Here is a 23,842-nt window from a genome sequence, read left to right on the forward strand (position 1 = left end):
TTACCATTAGTGATAATATTGCCTGCAATAATTTTTATAGCTCAGATAAAACTAGTCTTACTGCAGAGCGGCCCCATTGGCCACTTGATGGTATGATAAACTTCTAAATTTATTGTTTTCTGAATTGATATCCTAGTTCTGAGTTATAAATCTAGTTCATGTGAAGCCACACTAGTCATTGATATGACTGGATTTAGCAAATTCCCCACTTGCTTCACACCCCTTTACCAGTGTCAAACGTTATTTTTCTAAATAAATTTGTGTTGTATTTCTATTAAGTGAACAGCCGTCTCAGTAAAACAACATAGTATTAATCAAATCACAGAATGATTGATCTTTTGTTTCCTAACCCATATAACAAACAAACTATAATTTGGCATACAGATGTAAGGAGGTATGGTGAAGGTGTCTGTGCGAGGCCAGGTTGGTTGTAACTTTGATATAGTTCTGTTTAAGTAATTTTGGTTAAACTTCAAGCCACACTGTGGCATTATTGTGCCTCAGGTTAGTTATAGATTAGTTTGGACCATGTTAAAATTAGGCAGCCTGTAAGCCAGAGGCACCCCCAGTTAGAATTACCTGAATTAATATTTTACTGACACTCACCATGGCCCATCTCTTGGTGTGTTATTTTTTTTGTTGTTTGTTTGTTTTTAAAACTTATTTATTATTATTTTCGGCTGCATTGGGTCTTCGTTGCTGCGTGCGGACTTTCTCCAGTTGCAGCGAGGGGGGCTACTCCTCGTTGCGGTGCATGGGCTTCTCATTGCCGTGGCTTCTCTTGCTGCGGAGCATGGACTCTAGAGCGCAGGCTCAGTAGTTGTGGCTTGCTGGCTTAGTTGCTCTGCGGCGTGTGGGATCTTCTTGGACCAGGGCTTGAACCCATGTCCCCTGCACTGGCAGGCAGATCCTTAACCACTGTGCCACCAGGGAAGTCCCTGGTGCAGTGTTTTGATCCACTCCAGGGTGTGCATATGCTTCACCCAATGTTAGACTAATAGCATCTAGTCAATTCTTTGACCTGAGTTAAAATTCAGCTTCTTGATTCATGGTTTATTTAAAGAATTCTTAAGACATCAAGAGGGTATTTAAGAAACATCAACCAAGGAAAAAAAAAATAACCTTGGCATCCAAAGTACTCTTTATCACTCCATTGGAATCGTCCTGTGCAATCTTGAGGTACACATGGTCTCTAAGGAGGAAAACAATAACAATAGCCACATACTCCTATGCAGCATTTTTTTGATGGCAGATCTTTCTTACACATCCGCCTATTTGTTCTTGACAGTGAACCCACTGAGGTGAGTACTGCAGGTTGTGGATCCTGGATCCCCTTTCACAGAGGAGAAGCATAGTGATGAATACAGAACATACAGCCTCAAGAGGTCTGCAGAGAAGTAATTTGCCTCTGGCTCATGGATTTTTTTTTTTTTTTTTAATATTTCCAGATGCTTTAAAAAAAATCTTTATTGGGGTATAATTGCTTTACTGGCTCATGGATTTTGTTTGTTTTTGTTTATGCGGTACGCGGGCCTCTCACTGTTGTGGCCTCTCCCGTTGCGGAGCACAGGCTCCGGACGCGCAGGCTCAGTGGCCTTGGCTCATGGGCCTAGCTGCTCCATGGCGTGTGGGATCTTCCCGGACTGGGGCACGAACCCGTGTCCCCTGCATCGGCAGGCGGACTCTCAACCACTGTGCCACCAGGGAAGCCCTCCTTCACGTTTGAACTGTTACTTCTTGTAATCTTATGTTATCTCCTGCATCCTGAGTGATAGAATGATATATTTTCCTTTACTCTGTGCGAGACTAGTGTTTGAAAATATGCCTCAGGGATATCTTTTTTGGTGTTAATAATAGGGACTCTCTGATGAGCTGTATGAGTTACGAGTCTGTATTTATCAATGTTAGGAACAATTATCTTTCAGAATAATTGTTGGACGTATCTAGGGAGATGGGATGGGTATTAGACCACCCACCTCTACCCAAAGGGGTGAAACATCTCTCGGAAATGGGGGAACTTCAGCTCTTCCAGAAGAGCCTTGTTTTTAGTCTAGAGTTGCCCTGCCTTGCTGAGGGAAACAGTGAGGCATTTTAATGATGTTTTTACCCCTCGCATTCCAGTCCTCATGGATGCTAATTAAGACTGAATTAGAAATGTCCCAACTACCTAGTCCCCTGGAACCAGAAAAAGGGCCCCCAGACCTTAAGGGGTTCACAGAGAGGAAAAGTTCAGGGGGATTTCCCTGGCAGTACAGTGGTTAAGACTCCACACTTCCACTGCAGGGGGCACGGGCTCGATCCCTGGTCAGGGAACTAAGATCCTGCAATCCGCATGGTGCAGCCAAAAAAAAAAAAAAAGAAGAGGAAAAGTGCAGGAAAGTAGGAAAGGTCTACATCAGCGGTCCCCAACCTTTTTGGCGCCAGGGACTGGTTTCATGGAAGACAGTTTTTCCATGGACTGGGGGGTGGCGTGGGGAGATGGTTCCGGGATGATTCAAGTGCATTACATTTATTGTGCACTTTATTTCTATTCAGTCATGTACTGTCTCCACGATTTTTTTGCTGTATTCTACGCTATTATTTATTAAATACATTTGAAAAACTAAACTCGTATATACTCAGTTAATTTATTTTTAAAATAAACCTTATTAGTTCCCTAAGTGGAAAACCAGTATCATTTGCCAAAAATAGAAAGTAACCTTAAAAATAAATACAGTGAAACACAAAACAATCGTATTAATTAACTTCTAAGCCAGATTCTCTTCTTACAAAATGTTGATCCTGAGACTGCCCTCACTTTGTTAAAAAATAGTCGTAAAGACAGGGTGGCAGCAAACTCAGATCTCTCCTCAAGGGCAGCAGGACTTTAACAGAATAAAAAGGGAACAACTTGTTCATTTTGGAACTCAGTGTTTCCTAATACATGAGGGCTACTTAAAATTGTCTCTTGTTCTACCAGTAGTTGATGTCTTGCTTTAAAAAATAGTTTAGGTTATGTTGTAATAACAGATTAACTCTGAAATCTCAGTGGATTGACACAACAAAGGCTTATTTCTCACTCACACCACCTGTCCAGAGTAGAGGCAGGTGGGTGTGGAAGGCAGGCTCTGCTCCACGTGGTCACTCTGTTATCCAGGCTGAGGGAGGCGCCACCATCTGGAGTTGTCATGATAGAAGAAAGCTTACAGAGAACTCACACCTGTTCTTTTATACTCTGGCTCCGAAGGGACTGCCTCACTTCTCTCCTTAGCCCATTGGCCAGAACTAGTCATATAGCGTCACCTAAGTGCAGGGGGGCTGGAAAGTATAGAGGAGCACATGGAATATTTGGAGAGCGTTGCTGTCCTTGTTTTGTCTGGCTCTGCAGCATAGAGGTGGTCTGGATGCATCAGATGAGGAATGGAAATGGATATTTTTTTGTTTGAAGAAGGTAATGATTGTGCATGGGATAGTTTATAATACTATTAATATTATATTAAGCAAGTGAAGATGGTCAGATGTGTCAGACCATTCCTTCGTAACGGTGTCTCCTTTCTTAAAGCTTCATTAAAGAGCGGTCAAAAGTCAGCACGGTTCCTCTGAAGAATAAGAAGGCCTCCAGTTTTCATGAGTTTGCCCGGAACACCAGTGATGCTTGGGACATTGGCGATGATGAGGAAGAGGACTTTTCCTCCCCTTCTTTCCAAACTCTGAACTCAAAAGTTGCTTTGGCAACTGCTGCCCAAGTGCTAGAAAACCATAGCAAGCTGAGGGTGAAACCAGAACGGTCCCAGTCAACGACATCCGATGTTCCTGCCAGCTACAAGGTCATAAAGTCCAGCAGTGACGCCCAGCTGTCCAGAAATTCCAGTAAGTCTGTCCAGCTCCCATCCTTAGGCTCAGCCTCTTCAGCAGAGTGCATTTTAAATAAAAACAGTTTTTTTTAGGGCCTCCCTCAGATCTCCCACTGGATGATAAATAGGCGAGCTCAAGCCTGAGGGACATCAGTGAGCCTAACTGGTCCTGAGCTGTACTTACTCCTCCCACCTGGATGGCTGCCTGGCCCTGGGACCCGGGGTTTCACTTCCTGACACCCGAGTGTCGCCTGCCATTCTCTTCTTCCTTTACCTGTGGTGGGGTCCAAAACTTGTGTGGTTTGGTTGCTTCACATTGCTTTAGGCCTGGTCAGGTTGAAGACTATTGACTATATGTAGTTACAGTTGTTAGTGGCTGAATTTCACAAATGTTTGGCACTGTTGGTTGACCTCCTCAGCTGTGGGGAACAGCCACTAGCATAAGTTGTCTTTTTCCTGTTCCTGAGCAACGGAGTCCCTGTGTCACGGCTCCCTGCCCACCAGGTTGGGTGGGGCGGGAGGAGATACCCTTTCTTTTCAGGAAACTGGCAGCAGTAACTGGTTGAGATGATGGTGGTTTTATCAGATGTTTGGGGATGCTCGGTGTGCTCTTTTAAGTATCCATTGCTGTATTTAATGTTGCCCTCAAGGGTTTTATGGAAGCCAGTTATTCTGAGCTGGAGGGGGAAGTGCCCTCAAGCTAGTGAAAGTTAAAACAGCTGACTGGTAAAGGATGAAAAGAAAGTAGAATGTCAGAGCCCTGGCGCGTGTCTTGGCTCATGTTCTAAGAGAACTTCTTTTACAGTTTCAGACTAAGGTTGTGGTCAGGAAATTAGGCTGAAAGGCCTTTAAAATCATTCCATAGTCACTTTCCGTTGCTGATTCGGGCCCCAGCTCGAACCTTCAATGACGTGCCCAGGACAGGCATTCAGTGTCCATTGACCGGGTGGCCACAGCTACAGGCTGTGGAAAGCGTCTTCACACGTGATTGAGGGTCTCCACAGGGTCCCGGTGTGAGGGAAGGCCCCACGACAATCCCTAATGAGCTGCCCTTGTGCAGCCAGGACTGCCCAGAGCATTCCTGTTATGAGGTTCCCTCCTGGGAGCATCTGTCTGTCAGTCACTGATTCCTAAAGTGCACACTGGTCTGAGCTCTGCAGCGTGTGGTCTGCGTTTTCTAGGCCCCGTGTTACACTAGGCATCCAAACCAAGTACTCCGTGGCAGTTGTTTCTGTAAACCTTGTCATGCTGGTTGATGAGTATTCACTGTTTTATTCTTGTTGTAAGTACTACTTTTTAAGGCCCTAATATGTAAAGAATATGAAACAGTCATGAAAGGACAGTCAGAATTTAAAACTGAGTTTCATTTGGGATGGTAAAATAAATAAGGCTTTTGGAGTCAGGCAGACCTAAGGTGGTATCTCAGCTCTCTCTTGCAAATTACTTAACCTCTCTGAGCTACAGTTTCCTAATCTCTAAAATAGTGATAAATTCCTACCGTATGTTGGAAGCATCAAATGAGAGGTCATATGTAACTGTGACCAGCACAGTGCCTTAATAAGCATTCAATAAATGTTAGTCCTATACTGCTCATTTCTCCTACCTACCATCTAGTTTAGAAGTGTCTAGAACTGGACACAGAGTTCAGCTTGAGTCTGTGTTCCTGTTATTTCAATTAGAGAAATGTGATTGGCTGGTGAGAAATATGGGAGCACAGAGGAACCTGCCTTAGGCCAGAGCCTCTCACCTGTGTGCAGAGCACAACTAGTGGGCCAAGAACAGGTGAGAGTTGTGCCAGAGGTACTGACCCTCTCAGCCCTTGGGGCAGCTGGCTAGGGCTGGGGCTTTGAGAGAGCAGCCACCTCTGTGGAAAAGGAAGGCAAACACTGCCTTTGACTGCGTTGCCCCCAAATTTGCTATTAGACCCCAAGAAAAGTTCCAGGCTGGGGTAGAAAGAAAACAATTGATTTTCCTCTGAAGTCACAAAAAAAGTTTTCAAATTTGCTACCTCAGCCGGAGTCTCTGCACATAAGGTGCCTTGGTATGTATGATAAAAACGCAGCCCTTCCCCTGGGCGGTTGAATGGAGCGCAGCTGGGTTTCCATCCCCTGGCTGCTCCACACCGAGCACCTTCAGGCAGCACACAAACCATGAAGCCGCAGCTCTGGTGGAGGAGACCAGTGCTCAACAGTCAGGTTTAAGGTTTCTCAGAATCTGTGCTCGTCACACAACTTGTTCTCTTTCTCTTTCAAATTATCTCAGGTGATACATGCCTGAGGAACACACTCCACAAACAGCAGTCACTCCCTCTCCGACCCATCATCCCCCTTGTTGCCCGGATCTCAGACCAGAACGCTTCTGGGGCACCCCCGATGACCGTCCGGGAGAAAACCCGCCTAGAAAAATTCCGTCAGCTTCTCTCCAGCCACAACACCGACTTAGGTGAGTCCCCGTGAGCCCTGGGCAAAAGCTAGGACCTCTTGGTGACTGGAATTCTCAGAGACCTGGAAGCTATTGCTCTTTATTCTTCCTTCTTTTACTTTTCCAGCATCTCCTGATCTGGTGCCCATTGAAGTGACATGCAGGTATTAAGTCAGAAATACGTTACTAGGAATTAGGGACCAAATTAGGTGGGACTGGATTCTGTGGCCTGTAGCTGTTCTGGCTTTGGTCTCCACTACCTCCAGGTGATTCTTACTGAAATCCACACCTACTGGCCTTTCTCTTCCCCTCTAACTCTAATCTCTGAGCTGACTGGATCACTGCTGCAGAGCCGTGGCCTTGGCACTTTGCTGCTCAGGGCTGTGTTTTGGGCTTTTTCCCTGTGCTTGTCGGTAGCTGGTGGTGGTGGTGGCAGCGGCAGTGGTGGTGGTGGCGATGGCAATCGTCCTACTGGAACGGTGGGAGGCACCAGGCAGTGCTGGCTGAGGCTTGTCTTAGGGCATCTGTGGGAAGGGCTAAATCCAACAAAGCCTTTATCTATTTGCAGATGAACTGAGGAAGTGTAGCTGGCCAGGGGTTCCCAGGGAGGTTCGGCCTGTAACCTGGAGACTCCTGTCGGTGAGTTCTACCCACTGTGTAGAGAAGTATGAGCCTCACACAGTCCTTCTTACCTGCTGAGGTTAGTCTGGTCACATAAGTCTTGCTCCGTAGACTTCTCTAGTCCTACCGGATGTGGCAGACCTGTGGGACCGTAGTCCTATTTCTTTGCATAAAGAAACACATTCTTGAGAGTTTATTCCCACACATGTAGAAGAGCACACCTTTGTGCCTATAGTCCTGATCTCGCCTTCTCAGCACCGAGGAGGAAGAATACGGTGAGGCTGGGTGAGCCAGCACTTGTTTGAACAGGCTCCCACATTCCCTGGGCTTCCCTCCTTTTTCAGTAGGAATAACCAAGGTGGTTGAAACCCACTTTGCAACTGTGAAGAGTTGATAAACGGGCCTCCCTCAGAAACCTGCACTAGTCCCACGTTCACTAAGTAACGGAGCACTGTGCCTGTCACTGTGATAGGAACACTTTGATTTCCTGAGCCTGTAAAATTCATTCATTCGTTCAATAAATCCTATAAGGATTTATTGAGGGCCTGCTGTTTGCCAGTCATGGTGCCAGGTGCTGTGAGGATATAGGGAAGTGAAAACAGCACAGCCCCTGCTCTCCAGGCGCTTGCTTGCTCGCTCGCTATGGAATGTATCCCTTAGCTGCCTGCAAGGGGACGGCTCTCTCCTGACTGCCCCCACCCCCAGTCTTGCAGCCGTGTAATCGTTGCCCCTGCTTCTTCTAAGTTTAAATGCTATTAGAAGTAGATGTGGTGAGAATGGAAGGGGAACAGGAGATGTAAGAATTGAGAGTGGGATCTAGACCAGGGATAAGAATGCAAGTTGGCCTGGAGCTGGGGCCAGGAGGGGAGCTGCTGCCAGCAGTTCTGTGTCTGAATGTTGCAGCTGCTGTGTCGCAGATTCCATTCAGGTTCCTAAGCTGGTAGTTCTGAATGTTACCATAGAAAAGAACGTGTAACCGGCACCGACTCATGTGGCACACCACTGAGATATGCCACAGAGGCGGCCACCTTCCCGTGACCCTGGGAAGGCTTGTCTCATGCACATGCAGCCCCAGGAGGTCCTGACTTGGGTCCAGTTCCCTCCTACTGACCTACATTCGCTTCTCTACTGTGCCAGCTCCGGAGCTCCGTGGTGCTCCAGCAGTACCCGCTCCTAGCGCAGTGCAGGGGGTGCAGGGGTAAATAACCCTGGTTGGCCGTGCTTCATCTGCCCACATGTGCATCTCTTTGAATGAGGAGAGGGCAAACACTGGGTGGCCAGAACCAAGATGGGATTTACGCTTGTGTCTTGGCAGCTTTCTTTCAGTTCCTGTGATAGTTTCCAAGCCACTGCTCAGGCTAAAATAAAAATTAAGGATTCATCCAACCAGTGCCTGTCCCCATCTGACTAGCAGTCTTGTCTACAGGGCTATCTCCCAGCAAACACTGAGAGGAGGAAGTTGACCTTGCAGCGGAAGCGGGAGGAGTATTTTGGCTTCATTGAACAGTATTATGACTCTCGAAATGAGGAACATCACCAGGATACCTACCGACAGGTACAGTCATCGCCTGCTGCCCTTTTGCTCACTAGTCATAATCTTAAGGTGTGGCTCCTGGAAGTGCTCTGGGGGTGCGAGTTTTCCAAGTCTTCAGGCTACAGTGTGCTGGTTAGGAATTAAATTTATTCCCAGAACTACTTCCCCTCTTTCTAATTCAGTAGCTCTTATCTTAACCATTTTAAATAGATAGATTCTGGGGGGTCCTGGTCAGTGGCAGTGCTTCTCTGACTTTAATGTACATACACATCACTTAGGATTATGATAAAATCCCAACTAGGGATTATGGTAAAATGCACATTCTAATTCAGGAGGTCTGGGGTGAGACCTTCAGTTCTAATGAGCTCCCAGGTGACGCCACCTGCTGCTGGTCCACAGACCACACAGAGAGTAGTAAGGGTTATGGGACACAAGCTGAAAGATGAGTTCACTCTGTGGTCCATCCCTCTGGACTGTGACATCAGTGTGTCCTTCTGGCAGCTGCAGTGCCTCTTCAGCAACCATGTTTGTCTGTCTGCAGGAGCCGTAGCCATCAGCAGCCTTAGCAGGGAGTGTTCTATCATTGCGCATAGTGGTCCCCACAGCCTGCGGAAAGGTGGAGGGTGTGAAGGGGAGTCTCGTGGTTGCAGAGGGGAAAATACTGGGGGAGGCAACTGTCTACAGCAAGCTCCAAGAATTGAAGTAGCCTCTGCGGCTATTGACACAGTCCTTAGGGTTGTTAGACATTGGGAAATCCCGAAGCCAAAGCCAATCATCATGACTTCTTTGGTAACAGAAGTCAGAACTTTCAGTGCCAGGTATTAAAGGCCAGCTCCCTCTAGTTCTCTATCCTGGCATGTTTTTGCAGCTTTCAGAGCTCTTTTACTTCTTGGGAACTGTGGTTTATTTGGGAAGGTTTCCTCACTGTTCAAAAAGCTATTGCTATCATGGGAATGTGTTCCAGATGCACAGGTAGGTAGGTTTAACTAGACTATTTTTGTATGTCAGTCAATTCTTTCTAAAGATAAATTGTGCTCTCACTCTTACTCCCTTGATTTCTGGTTCCTAAGAAAATAACTTCTGAAAAGAACAAACTGGCATTTGTGTTTTTGGATACGGCTTCTCTTTTTCAGATTCACATCGACATTCCAAGGACGAATCCTCTCATTCCATTGTTCCAGCAACCACTTGTACAGGAGGTGAGGGAAGTGCTCAATATTCTCAGTCCTCCTCCCCCCATCTTTCTGTGGCACCATCTGTGTGGATGTGTGCTTAGCCCTCCCTCCAGGCATGGGCAGGTTTAAGGCTAATCGTGATAGTGTGTTCACCTATGGAGCTTTGGTCCTTTCAGAGCACTTTCTTATGCATTCTCATTGGATCCTCATAACAAACCTGTGGGCTGAGTAGCACTTTGAGAGGCTAAGGGACTTGCCTAGCATCTTGAGTCTACCTGGTGACAGAATGAAGACAGAAACTACACCCTAGAATTCCTAGTCCTGTGTTTGCTCTGCTTTATCTAGCTGGTAGTGGTGTGTGTGTGTGTGTGTGTGTGTGTGTGTAGTAAACATATGTAACAAAATTTACCATTTTAACCACTTTTAAGTGTACAGTTCAGTAACATTAAGTACATTCATATTGTTGTTCAACCATTACCACAAGCCATCTCTACAACTTTTTTTCATCTTCCCAAACTGAAGCTCTGTACACATGAAACAATAATTTTCCATCCCCCAGCAACTGCCATTCTACTTTCTGTGTCTATGAATTTGACTATTCCAGGTACCTCAAATAAGTGGGATCATACAGTATTTTCCTTTTGTGATTGGCTTGTTTCACTTAGCATAATATCTTCAAGGTTCATCCATGTTGTAGCATGTGTCAGAATTTCCTTCCTTTTTATTTTTATTTATTTATTTATTTATTTATTTATTTATTTATTTATTTATTTATTTATTTATTTTGTTGCTGTACGTGGGCCTCTCACTGTTGTGGCGTCTCCTGTTGCGGAGCACAGGCTCCGGACGCGCAGGCTCAGCGGCCATGGCTTACGGGCCCAGCCGCTCCGCGGCATGTGGGATCTTCCCAGACCGGGGCACGAACGCACGTCCCCTGCATCGGCAGGCGGACTCTCAACCACTGCGCCACCAGGGAAGCCCTATTTATTTATTTTCTTGGCCGCACTGCGCGGCACGCGGGATCCTAGTTCCCCGACCAGGGATCGAACCTGCGCCTCCTGCATCGGAAGCACAGAGTCTTAACCACTGGACCGCCAGGGAAGTCCCCTTCCTTCCTTTTTAAGACTGAATGATATTCCATTATATTTGTATAAGACATATTGTTGATCTGCCATCTGTCAGTGGACACTTGAGTTGCTTCCACCTTTGGGGTATTGTGAGTAATGCTGCTCTGAACATGGATATACAAATATCTGAGGCCCTGTTTTAAATTCTTTTGGATACCTACCCAGAAGTCAAATTAGTAGTGATATGTTGAGACCTAACAAGTTGGCAAAGCACATGAAAGGTTTCAGTGGGACTGTTCTTCTTTTGACCAAGCAGTAAGTATTGATATAAACTCCTCAAGATTAGGGATTTCCTTTGCAGCTTCATAGTAGCTAGGATACCGGTTGTAAATGCTCTTTGAATTATATTTTCACTCATCCTCATAATAGAGAAAATGTGATAAAAAATGCTCAAAATAATTTCTGTTTGACTTTAGATTATACTCATAATTCTGTCTAAATATAGATGTGTCTACTAATGGGATCGCTCATAACTTACCACTAGCATCAAGAAGGTTTTGAGGGTGACACCATTATTTTACCTGTAAGAGTCAGCTCAAAGGAAGCTAAAAGCCGCCCAGGATCCCTTTGTGTCTCCCGTTCAGCTTCCCATGGCTCAGCCCTGCTTATTCCTCATTTTAACTTGAAGATGTTCAGATTCTTCTCTCTTACCTATGCATGGTTACTTTAAATTTGGAGACAGGGAAAGTAGTTTATTTAAAAGGCTTCTCCTAGTAGTGGAACCTGCCTACAGAGAAAGAAATTCAAACTGTAGTCTTTCCAATTTTTCTTGAATCACCTTTCCATCTAGCAGACTGTAGTTATCATAAACAGAATAAATTGCCAACCAAGGAGCAGAAAATTAAGTAACATTGAATATTGAAAGACTTGTTTTATAAACCTAAAGATACTTGAGAATTGACTATAGTAAGTGAGAATTACCCACACTAGTAGAAGAGGTGTCTCAGAGGTAGACAAGATTGTCCCAGGCTTTTTCTGTAAGGAAGATTCCATGGTCTCCCCTGGTAACCAGGCTTGGTGCTCATCTATTTCTCTCTCTTTGGCGTTTTCACTTGCACAGTGTGAGTGTGTCTGCACTGTCCCATCCTTACTAGAGAGGGATTATTGCAGGTCTCCTGATTCTGAATGGTTAGCTTCCATGCGCTTGGCCATTGTTTAAGCCAGTCACCAGGGATTTGTGTATTCACAAGGAGCTGATAGTGTGAAGTAGAAGCCCTGATAAGTCCTTCAGAAGGATTGGTCCGGAAGAGCTTTTAACAGAGACATCCAGACAGACACAGGCCACAGGAGGTGTGAGGAGACAGAGTGGAGCAGGGAACTCTTGAGATCTTCCTGAACGTGGTGGGTCTAGCTTGAGCCACAGTTTCAAGGGAGGGAGGACGGTATTTAGCAGCAAAGAATGTAAGAGGGGTCCCATTGGAGTGTTGGGCCTAACACAAATGAGGACGCCACACCCTTCCCTCAGCCCCGGGGAGCAAGTGGGCCCATCTAGTGGAGGCAGAGGCCAGCTCATTCCAGGCTGGGCTTTGCTCTTACTGCCTGCGAGGGCAGGGGTGTTGACGGTGGGAGTGTTTCTTGTCTCTCTCTGCCAGCTGGAAGGCAGACTCAACACAAGGGCTGGGAAACATCCTTTATTGTGTCTGGATTCTCTACATCTCTCCTACACTGGCTAACCAACTCCAAAACCATACGACCACTTCTTTTTTACTTTTCCCCATGGGAGGTTTTTTTCTCCCTTGCACCTGACCTCCGAGAGGGCCTCTTCAATCTGCCCGCAGAGCTGACTGACTCTGGGCTCTGCAGAGCCAGGTGCTGTGGAGGCCCCTAATCTCCTGTCCCTCCGCATGTAGTCATTTCCACCTCTGTCATCCCTCTGGTGTGGTTCAGAGACCTGAGGCAGCCCAGTCAAAGCCTGTCTAAGGAATGTATTGGGCCCAGGAGTTGTGGTCAGCAGGATGAAGCCAGGGGATGAGTATCAGCAAGCTGAGAGAAGACAGGGGAAACGCTCCAAGGGCATAGTGAAAACAGAGAGGAGTGTAACAGGATGCGACAGGGCTGGACTCTGTAAAAGGACCATAAAGATCTTTTCAGGGACATCCCTGGTGGTCCAGTGGTTAGGACTCCGTGCTTCCACTTCAGGGGGCACGGATTCGATCCCTGGTTGGGGAATTAAGATCCTGCGTGCTGTGCAGTGCGGCCAAAAAAAAAGATTTTTTCTTTCTCCCCAGTCCTCTGGCCTCTTGTGGCTAATGTACTTAACCCCAGAGGCTTTCCCCATGGAGGCCCTGGCTGACTTCTCTGTTCTCAAGTTCCTGTCTGTAGGAGTCCATAGGATTTGGTTTATTTGACTTCCTGTCCCCAGTAAATGTCTGGGTTGCATCCTGATATGTGAAATGACTTCCTGCATTTAGAGTCTGTCACTGGTTCCTAGTCAAGCTGGGTTAGAACTAACTCCAGATCTAGATCTCCTTCCGTCTCAGCAAGGAGAAAGGGGAGTGTGGTAAAGAAGGCATTTCCTCTTTAAATCCTGTAATGACCGAAAGAGATTTAGAAAATGTATCAGAACTTGGATATTCTGATATCTTGCTCCTGGAAATAGAGAAACAGCATCTACAAATGAGCATGGTGGCCTGAATTAATGACATCCACAGCAAACCTTTTTCTAAGCCATTTGTGTCACTCTCCTTTGCGTTTCCCAATTTTATATCACGTTGGCTAGATACTGAAAAGAGAAAGGGCAAGGAGCACCTACCCCCGTTTAAAAACAGTTAGTGTCTTAGAAACTTTTTATATTTGTAGACTGCCTTTGTCCACAATATTTTAAAATTTTTTCTACAAATTCTGTAGCAACGCTGAGTTAAATTGTGAGGTAGGTAAATGGAGGGAGGGAGAGTATCCCCGTGATTTAACATCATGTCGTCTTTTTTTCTCATTTTCCTAGATCTTCGAAAGAATTCTATTTATTTGGGCCATCCGACACCCTGCCAGTGGGTATGTCCAAGGAATTAATGACCTGGTCACTCCGTTCTTTGTTGTCTTCCTCTCAGAATATGTCGGTAAGAAGCATGAGTACCAAGTTGAAAAAGCTATTGCTCTTTCTTATCTGTGGTCTGTTTGTTTTTCCCAAGAGTGCAGCCAGTGGGCACATCTTGCTGAAAAAAGATAGTGGCTTTAGAATACACAACTAAACCTGTTTTAACAGCAGCTGCAGCAGCAGCCTGGAATTTCTCTCTCGAGATGGTCACAGATCTCTCCTAAGAAGACCTTTGCCAAAGAATGACCAAATTGATATATTTATGTTCTGCCATAAACAGATGGTTTGATGGTTTGACTGAGGTTCCTTTTGGATTATTTTGAACTCACCTCAACTGCAGGCCCTCATCTGTGAAAGCTGGAATTTTAGATTATACATTAGGCCTTCACACTTCAGTTCACATGCTGTATCTTAGGAGCAGGATGTGGACGTATAGAGCAGGAAAGGTGCCGGAATCTAGGTAATGGAATGGGCCAAGGAGAGCTCTGGGACCTTGGTTTCTCCTCCTCTTTCTTCACCTCTTACCCCACTGGGTTCTTGTCATTTCGAACAGAGTGATTCGCTGTCACGGCAGCAGTTAGGTTTTCTTACAGCTCCAGCCACCTGCTCCAGCCAGGCCTAAATCAGGCAGAGTCTTAAAAGGCATTGAGGATGCTCCACTTTTTTGGTTTCCTCAGTCACTTGTGCTTCAAGACTCATAGGAAAACCTATCTGTCATGGCCTGATGCTTTGTTCTCTTAGTCAAAGAGAAGTTCATGTGGGAACAAGAACATTGAAAAGGATTTTAGAAAACTATCCGTCTACTCCCCTCATTTCACAGATGGATTGTGAGATTCCTAGCCTCCTTATTAGTGGCAGGGCTAAGATCAGAACCCTCTTCTTCAGACTCTGAGGGTGGTGGGTTATTCTTTTTGTAGAAAGCCATTGCAGGGGGTAGGATGGTAATGAGAAGGGGACTGGAGTGGAGCCCCTTGGAGGGGGAGGGCATAAGAAATGTCTCACTTGATCCTTCCCATTCCGGTTTTCTGGTGGGACTCAAAGGCATGGTGTTTTGGTCTTTCATGAGGCAGCCTTTTTTATTTTTCATTACTCAAAACGTAAGGCAACCTAATGATGCCATTCCTTGTTCCCCTTAAGTGACAGCAGCCAGGGCAGAACTGGGAGTAAGGGTGGAAGGTCACACTCTTGTCCACTCTGTCCAGTGACCCTAAGCAAAAGCATATAAATAAAGCTTTTGCTAGAGAACTTTCATTTACCCCTCACATTAATAGGTCAGTTTTCAGAGGCACCTTAATTCTGTGTGGTTTAACTTTATTAAAGAGCGGTGCAGCTGGTCTGTTGGGATTTGGGGGTTGATTCTTGCAGTAGTACTTTTCTGAGATGGTATTCAAGGATGAGCCTAGGAAGGTATTAATCCATTCGTTAATCTACATTTGAGGTCTGAACGCTGGCATTGCCAGTTTTTATGCCCATTAAGGGAAATCCTCAGCAGCTGCAGTTCTAATTGGATATTAACTATGTTGTTAGCTGTCATTTATATTTTGTACCAAATTTTCCTTTGCCTTCTATAGGCGCCCATCCCATTGCTACCATCAGCCCCACCAAGCACTGTGCCTTTCTTTTTTGTTTTTAAATAAATTTATTTATTTATTTATTTTTGGCTGCATTGGGTCTTCGTTGCTGTGCACGGGCTTTTTCTAGTTGCAATGAGCAGGGGCTACTTTTCGTTGTGGTGCACGGGCTTCTCATTGTGGTGGCTTCTCGTTGCGGAGCACGGGCTCTAGGTGTATGGGCTTCAGTAGTTGTGGCTTACGGGCTTAGTAGTCGTGGCTCGAGGGCGCTAGAGCACAGGCTCAGTAGTTGTGGCGCATGGGCTTAGTTGCTCTGCGACGTGTGGGATCTTCCCAGACCAGGGCTCGAACCTGTGTCTGCTGAATTGGCAGGCAGATTCTTAACCACTGCGCCACCAGGGAAGTCCACTCTGCCTTTCTTTGATAGATATGACTGCATTCTGATCTGGGTGTTTGGTTTGTCAGTCTCACCTGCTGACCAGTGAAACCACTGCTGATCCACAGTGTTTACACAGTGAAGTGTGGGCTTCTCTGCCCCTCCTCAGCAAGGAAGCCTTTCTTGGCAAGGCTGTACTCAGTTTCACCTCTGCAGCAGACTTCAGATGGGTGTTTGGTACCTCCTCCTAGAACTAGGAAGGCGGGGCCCATTCTTTTTTACAAAAACTTTTCAGTTTCAAGCATATGTACAAGTAGAAAAAATAATACCATAAATCCTTATATACCTGCCACCCAACTTCATAACTCTGTCCATTCTTCACCCACTCATCTTTGTGAGTAAGCAAATTTCAATGTCAAGCACCATATAATTTCATCCATAAATATTTCCATATGTACCTTTCAAAGATAATGATTAAGGACACTCACAGCTGTAATGCAATTATTAACATCTAAAAAGTTATAATAGGTCCTTAATATAATCTAATATATAACACTATTCAAATTTTCTTGATTCCCGTAATTACATTTAACAGTTTGTTTGAATCAGGGTTCAAATCAGGTCCACACATTCTACTAATTGGTTGATATGTCTCTTAAGTCTCTCTTAATCTATCAGTTCCCATCCATGTCTCTTTTCCTTAGGAGTTTGTACCTTTAGCCCTTATTTTTCCAGTTTTCAAAGTAAAACTTGCCAGGCCAACCAGTAATATAACCCTGATTTTTTAAAGCACTTTACCGTTTGCAAAGTACTTTGACTTACCTGATTTCATTTAGTAGCCCCCAATATCTCTTTAAGGTAGATGTATCAACCTTTTTTTTTTTTTTTTTGGTCTTTCTCTAGTTGGTTTTTTGGGGGATTTTTTTGGCTTTCTCTAGTTGCGGCGAGCGAGGGCTGCTCTTTGTTGTGGTGTGAGGGCCTCTCACTGTTGTGGCCTCTCCCGTTGCCGGAGCACAGGCTCCGGACGCACAGGCTCAGCGACCATGGCTCACGGGCCCAGCCGCTCTGTGGCATGTGGGATCTTCCCGGACCGGGGCACGAACCCGTGTCCCCTGCATCAGCAGGCAGACTCTCAACCACTGTGCCACCAGGGAAGCCCATATCAACCTATTTTAAATGAGCTTTCCAAACTCAAACCTAGGTCTTTTGCTATGACTGCATTCTGATCTGGGTGTTTGGTTTGTCAGTCTCACCTGCTGGCCAGTGAAACCATTGCTGATTTCATTTAGTAGCCCCCAGTCTCTCTTTAAGGTAGATGTATCAACCTATTTTAAATGAGCTTCCCAAACTCAAACCTACGTCTTTTGACCTAAATACCTGTGCTCTTTATAAGAATTGGTGGTATCTCAACTTAGATCTATCTAGTGTCTCCCTCTTCTCCATTCCCTGCTCCAAAGCAGGCAGCACATTTCTTATTGCTCCTTTTCTTAAAAAAAAAAAAAAATACAGTAGAGGTACATACTCATTTTGAAAAATCAAGGACTTCCCCAGTGGCACAGTGGTTAAGAATCCACCTGCCAATGCAGGGGACACGGGTTCGAGCCCTGGTCTGGGAAGATCCCACATGCTGTGGAGCAACTAAGCCTGTGTGCCACAACTACTGAGCCTGCGCTCTAGAGCCTGTGAGCCACAACTACTGAACCTGTGAGCCACAATTACTGAAACCCGTGTGCCTAGAGCCTATGCTCCGCAACAAAGAGAAGCCACTGCAGTGAGAAGCCCGCACACCACAACAAAGGGCAGCCCTTGCTTGCCGCAACTAGAGAAAGCCTGCGCACAGCAACGAAGACCCAGTGCAGCCAAAAATAAACAAATAAAGAAGTAAATTTATTAAAAAAATAAAAACAATATAGAATTGTTATTACCTCACCTCTACCCCCGCCATCACCAGAGATAACTACTATTGACCTCTTGGTGTGTATTTTTCCAGTTCTTTTCCTGTGTGCAGATAGAGCTGCATATATTATTTTTCTCTGTTGTATACAGAAAACTGGGATCAAACTTATCCATACTTTTCTCTATCTTGCTTGTTTTCATTCACAAATATCTGGTCAGCTTTCCAAGTTTGGACATATGAATCTACCTCATCATTTTCAGCAATTATATTTACTTTCATCAAATTTTACTATAGTAAACAATTCTTTTATAATAGGACATTTAAATAATCTACAATTTTTAGCTATTATAAAGAACACTTCAGTGAATATCCTTGTACATATTTTCTTATGCATTCGTGTTAAAATACATGTTTCCCTGAAAGAGAGCCCATAGAATGGAAATTACTAGTCCTAAAAGCATGCCAAATAGGTACCACTCCAAAATTACACTGCAAAAAGGTTTACAGCAGTTTATACTCCACTAATGTTTGGGTGCACTCTTCACATCCTTAGCAAAACTGGGTATTTTAGTCTAACTGTGTTTCACCAATTCGGCAAATAAACCATGGTTTGTGTTTCAATTTTTATTTCCACTTGCTCATCAGTGAGGTGGTTTATCTTTTCTTTTGTGTGTTAGCATTTGTTTCTTTTGTCATCTGCTTGTTCAAATCTTTTATCCAGTCTATGGCCATACCACCCTGAATGCGTCCGATCTTGTCTGATCTCGGAAGCTAAGCAGGGTTGGGCCTGGTTAGTACCTGGATGGGAGACCACCTGGGAATACCGGGTGCTGTAGGCTTAAAAGAAAAAAAATTCTTTTATCCAGGTTTTTCGTTTTTTTTAAATAACTTTATTTATTTATTTATTTTTGGCTTCGTTGGGTCTTTGTTGCTGCATGCAGGCTTTCTCTTCGTTGCGGTGTGCGGGCTTCTCATTGCGGTGGCTTCTCTTGTTGAGGAGCATGGGTTCTAGGTGCGCAGGCTTCAGTAGTTGCAGCACACGGGCTCAGCAGTTCCCACTCCTGGACTCTAGGGCGTGTGGGCTTCAGTAGTTGTGGCACGTGGGCTCAGTAATTGTGGCTCGTGGGCTCTAGAGTGCAGGCTCAGTAGTTGTGGTGCACGGACTTAGTCGCTCTGTGGCATGTGGGGTCTTCCCAGACCAGGGATCAAACCCATGTCCCCTGCATTGGCAGGCGGAGTTTTAACCATTGTGCCACCAGGGAAGTCCTATCTAGTTTTTTCTATTGGACTGTTGGTCTTGTTTTGTAAGAGCTTTATGTGGATTAGATATATTCATTTTTCATCTGCTATGTGTTAAAAATATTAGGTCAAACCACATGAAATTGCTAATATTCAACCAATTTTGACACATCCCTCCATGGGAATTTTATATAGTTCAAGCTAATTCTTTTTTTTTCTCCCAGACCATCACTTGTCTTTTCAACTTTTTTTATTGTGTCTCCTTATGTAGCACTTCCTAATTTTTATGTGGTCAAATCTGTCCATTCGACAGGTATTTATTGAGCTCCTCCTATGTGCCAGAGGATAGAGTGACTAAGATAACAGATGTGGGCCCTGCCCTTATGGAGCCTCCCATCTAGTGCAGGGGTTAAGGGGCTCACAAAAAATTAAACAAGTCATTGCAAAGTGTGAGAAGGACATGAAGGAAATACCTCCTCCTTTATGGTTTTTAGATTCGGTATATTGCTTAGGAAGTCTTTCCCGACCACAATATTATAAGAATATTCTTCCATGTTTTCTTCTAATATGCTGTGGTTTTGATTTTACATTTAGCTTTTTAAATTCCATTAGTAATTTATTTTCCTGTACAGTGGGGGCTGAGATTTAAAGTTATTGTTCCAACTGGATAGTTCATTTTTTCAACACGATTTATAAATAGTACACCCTTTCTTCACTCATGTGAAATCCCTTTTCATAATATAATATAAATTTCTTTATTTATATGGTTTACTTATTTCTGTCCCATTTATCTCCATTTCTATGCATGTACCAACAGCTTGGATTTTTGACCTTTGCAGTGTGTTTTATTATTATTTCAGGGCCAGTCTCTTTCATCATCCTTTTGTAAAAATTGTCTTGGCTCTTCTTCCAGGTGAACTTTAGAATCAACTTGCCAAATTCAGGATGTAGGGAACCCTTCTGAATTTTTATTGGAGGTGCAGTAAATTTACAAATTAGTTTGGTGGGGTATTTTTTTCTTTTTTTGATAGCAGCTTCGTTGAGATGGCATTCATATACCATACAATTCACCCATTTAAAGTGTACAGTTCAATGGTTTTTAGTATATTTATAGAGTTGTGTAACCATCAGCACAGTCAATTTTAGAATATTTTCATCAGCCCAAAAAGAAATCCTGTACCCCTTAGCCATCACTCCCAAGCCCCCGCACCCCCTCTGTTCCTAGGCAACCATTAATCTACTCTCTGTCTCTATGGATTTGCCTTTTCTGGACATTTCATAAAAATGGTCATTCCTTTTCACGGTCAAATAAATACTCCATTGTATGAATATACGACATTTTATTTGTCTGTTCATCAGTTGCTGGGTATAAATTAAGCTTCAAAGAAACAAGGCATACAGACTTCCCTCCAGCCTCAAGGCCTTTCCTGAACATAGATTCAACATTGTTTGTGGCCTTCAAGAATAGTTCTCTTGTCTGAGTAATAATGCTGCTTTTCTTCCCTTCTCTAACAGTGCCATATCCTAGTAAGGCAGCTACTGTGAGAGGTGTGTTGTTATGACCTCTCTGATATGACTCTCCCTACCACAGGAGGCCTCAGGTATCCTTCACCCATGGAACAGGCCAGGCAGTTGCCCTCGTCATCCCAGGCAGGTATCATCAGGCAGCCTTAGCCCACCGCCCCATCTTACTGAGTTGTAGCGTGGAGGACGTGTCCTAGTAGAGCTGTGGGATCCACATGCCACCAGGACATTGTTTGGCCTCTCTCCTACCTCCTCCCCTATCTGTTCTTTATTACTTTTATAAATTGGTACCTGAGCTGGCTTCATGCTTTGTGTCATGTTTGTTGTAAAATAGTTGAAAACGGGGAGAACCAGTGACTCTCCTCTGAGTTGCTAGAGGATTTTTCTGTAGCTGGCTTAGCCCCCCAGTAGCCTCTTTATCTGCTGAAACCAGCTGCTCACATAGAAGTGGGTCCTCTGTGGATAAGCCAGCTATGTCTGGGTCCAGAGGTGACAATGCTGGAGGGTCACCCCTGGGGAGATACTGTCTCTGGACTGTGACCCCTGAGATGGTAGAATGCCTTTAGCCTCTCATCTCCAAAACCTTTTGGACTTAGATGACATTATTGATCTAGCTTGGAACATATTAAGGTCAAATGTAATTGATGATGTGGCCATCACCAAATTAAGCTGCGTAACAGTAACTGTTTAAGTGATGCAAATGAGGAAATCGTATAGAAAAGTGGGGCTCATGACATGTCCTGTTTTCAGAAGAAGAGTGGTGCCTGGTTATTTCTTTCATTACAAAATGAAACACTGTCAAATAACTCTCCCCCTTCTCCTCTGCATGAAGTAGTACAGCAGGATTTTCATTTCAGGTTTTACTTAGAAGCATGACAGCAGTAGAACTCCCAGAAGGGAAGTCTTTCCCATACCTCTGACTCATGTTCCCTGCCTGACATTTACACTCAGATATGTCATAAATGACCAGTTAGGATTAGCTTGTCTGCACTGACAGGGAACCAATACCTTAAGCAAGAGAGAAAAGCTTACTTCTCTCACATTAAAAGTCAGGAGGTAAGTAGTCTGGGGCTCCATGGTATCAGGGATCCAGCTTCCTCTGTCTTTTGTTGTCCTGCCATTCTCAGCATGTGTTTTTGTACTCATGATCCAAGATAGCCGCTTGTGCTCTAGCCATCACATCTATATTCCAGCCAGTATGGAGGGGGAAAGGAAGAAAGGCATACTCCTTCTGTTGAAGGACACTTCCCAAGTACATGACACTTGGTTTTGAATCTCTCTTGTCTGAACTTAGTCTTATGGCCATTCCCATCTGCAAGTGAGCCTGGAAAACACAGTCTGTATCCCAGGTGGCCAGTACCCTTATGGGTCCTTTCACCAAGGAAGAGTGGGTTATAGTTATTTATGCATAGTGACAATCTTTGCTATCCCTAGGCTCCTCAGACTCAGTGTTTGACTAACTCCTCTCCATACCCAGCCACACTTTTCTCTCAGTTGCCAGCATTTCCTGTCACTTAAGTCAGAAATGCTAAGACTTGTTCATAATTCTTTTTTCTCATTCTTGCATATCCAATCAGTTACAGAGCTCTGATGATTTCATGTCCTAAATATTTCTTGAATCTGCTTCCCTCTCTATTCCTCCTATGACTACCCTAGCTTAGCCCTGGATTGCTGAAATGGCCAAGTGTGTTTTCCCATCTCTGGTTTTTGTCCCCTTCTTCCCATCTTTCACACCATTTAAACACAGACTTGTCGGTGCAGCTCCTTTGCTTAAAACCCTTCACTAGCATCCCATCACCTACAGTTAAAATGTCCACATTCTCAGGAGTTCCCTGGTGCCCTAGTGGTTAGGATTCTGGGCTTTCACTGCCATGGCCCGGGTTCAGTCCCTGGTTGGGGAACTGAGATCCTGCAAGCCACACAGCACAGCCAAAAAAAAAAAAAAAAGTCCAGATTCTCTGGCCTGTGCAAGGCCCTGTGTGCTCTACTTCCTGCCTCACCTCTTAAACTCAGAAATCCAAAATTGACAGTTTTAATCTAAAGCCTTGTCCTGTACCACCTCTTTATCCCCTGGGCTAATCCTTGTGCATCCTTTAAGACACCCCTCCTTCCTGGAAGCCTGCCCTGAGACTTATTCCCTACCCCCACCACCCCAGTGGTACTCTTTCCATAACCCTGTGCATTTCCCCTTTGTAGGACTTTACCACACCAATTATTGTGTGTTTCCCTCCTACCCTCTCCCACCAGACTGTATGATTCTTTGAGGCCAGAGACTATTTTAAACATCTTTATATTCCCAGTGCTTTTATTTTGGTGTCCAAAATAGGCATTCCATACTTGTCTAGATGAATGAAAGAATGAAAATTTCATAACGTTGCTAGATATTCAGGAAATAGTGCAGCTTTGCTGGGCTTGGCCACTGGAGGGCAGTGAATTACAGTATTCTGCTACTGTGCTGAGATAGTCAAAAGTTCTCTCTCTTGTAAGGGATGGAGATGGAGTTCCATCACTCATTCAGCAAATACTTATTGAGGAACTACACCGTGCCAGGCACTGCTCTAGGCACTGGGGATACGACCATAAACAAAGTGGACGAAAATCCCTGCCTTTCACTTCTAGGTATTTATACAAGGAAAATGAAAACATATAGTCCCCCAAAGCCTGCGTCGGAATATTCATAACAACTGTATTAATATAGACAAAAATTGGAAACAACCCAAATATCTGTTGATAGGAGAATGGGTAGTCACACAACGGAATAGTACTCAGCCATAAAAAAGAATGAACTACTGATAAAAGCAAGAACATGGAAGAAATCATCTCAAAAACCATTATGTTGAACAAAAGAAGCCAGATACCAGAAAAGTACACATTGTATGTATGATTCCATTTAAATGGAGTTCATAAATAATCTACAGTGATAGAAATCAGAATGGTGGTCGACTCTTGGTGGGAGATTGATTAGGAAGAGGCAAGGAGAGACTTTATAGGGTGATGGAAATGTTCTCTATTTGGACTGGGGCACTTTATTACACGATGTATACATGTGTCAAAACAGAACCGTGCGCTTATGTGTAGTCTAATGTATGTAAATTATATGTAAAACGAAATCCCTTCCACTGAACGTAAATTCTGATGAGCAGAAACTGACAATAAATAGAAAAGTAAGTAAGGTATTTGTTACCTTGACTGTGATAAGTGCTATGCAGGAGAACAGAGGAGGAAAGAAGGGCACAGTTGTGCCCTGTTGGCAAGAGTGGGAACAGGAGCAGGTTTTAATCAGGGTAGTGGCCGGGGTCACACTGAGAAGACCATGTTTGAGCAGAGTCCTGAAAGAGGCGAGGGAGTGAGCCATGCAGTTAAGTTTTGGTAGTTAACACTCAGATTTTCAGAGGAAAGGAGTTGTTAATAACTCCCCACATGCCCAGGTACCATGGCCCCTGTTGCTGTGTCTTGCTCCTGGGCTGCTTTGGATTATACTCCAGCTCCA

At 44.5% G+C, this 23,842-nt stretch overlaps 1 protein-coding gene across 5 annotated transcripts in view; it reads left to right on the top strand.

Moving 5' to 3' along the window:
* Positions 1–23,842, top strand: part of TBC1D22B (TBC1 domain family member 22B) — a gene marked incomplete at both ends in the record, with an annotated part of 62,551 nt that overhangs the window by 16,141 nt on the left and 22,568 nt on the right. For 4 of the 5 annotated variants that reach the window (XM_079712720.1, XM_079712722.1, XM_079712723.1 and 1 more), the window contains 6 exons: positions 3,542–3,849; positions 6,096–6,275; positions 6,823–6,893; positions 8,302–8,430; positions 9,543–9,608; positions 13,653–13,767. In XM_079712720.1, the coding sequence (XP_079568846.1) occupies positions 3,542–3,849; positions 6,096–6,275; positions 6,823–6,893; positions 8,302–8,430; positions 9,543–9,608; positions 13,653–13,767 (869 nt within the window). Of the gene's footprint in view, positions 1–3,541; positions 3,850–6,044; positions 6,276–6,822; positions 6,894–8,301; positions 8,431–9,542; positions 9,609–13,652; positions 13,768–23,842 lie in introns of all 5 variants that reach the window. The other variant, XM_079712719.1, reaches the window with a different exon arrangement.

This window comes from Hyperoodon ampullatus (assembly GCF_949752795.1).
Source record: "Hyperoodon ampullatus genome assembly, chromosome: 10".
NCBI lineage: Eukaryota > Metazoa > Chordata > Mammalia > Artiodactyla > Ziphiidae > Hyperoodon > Hyperoodon ampullatus.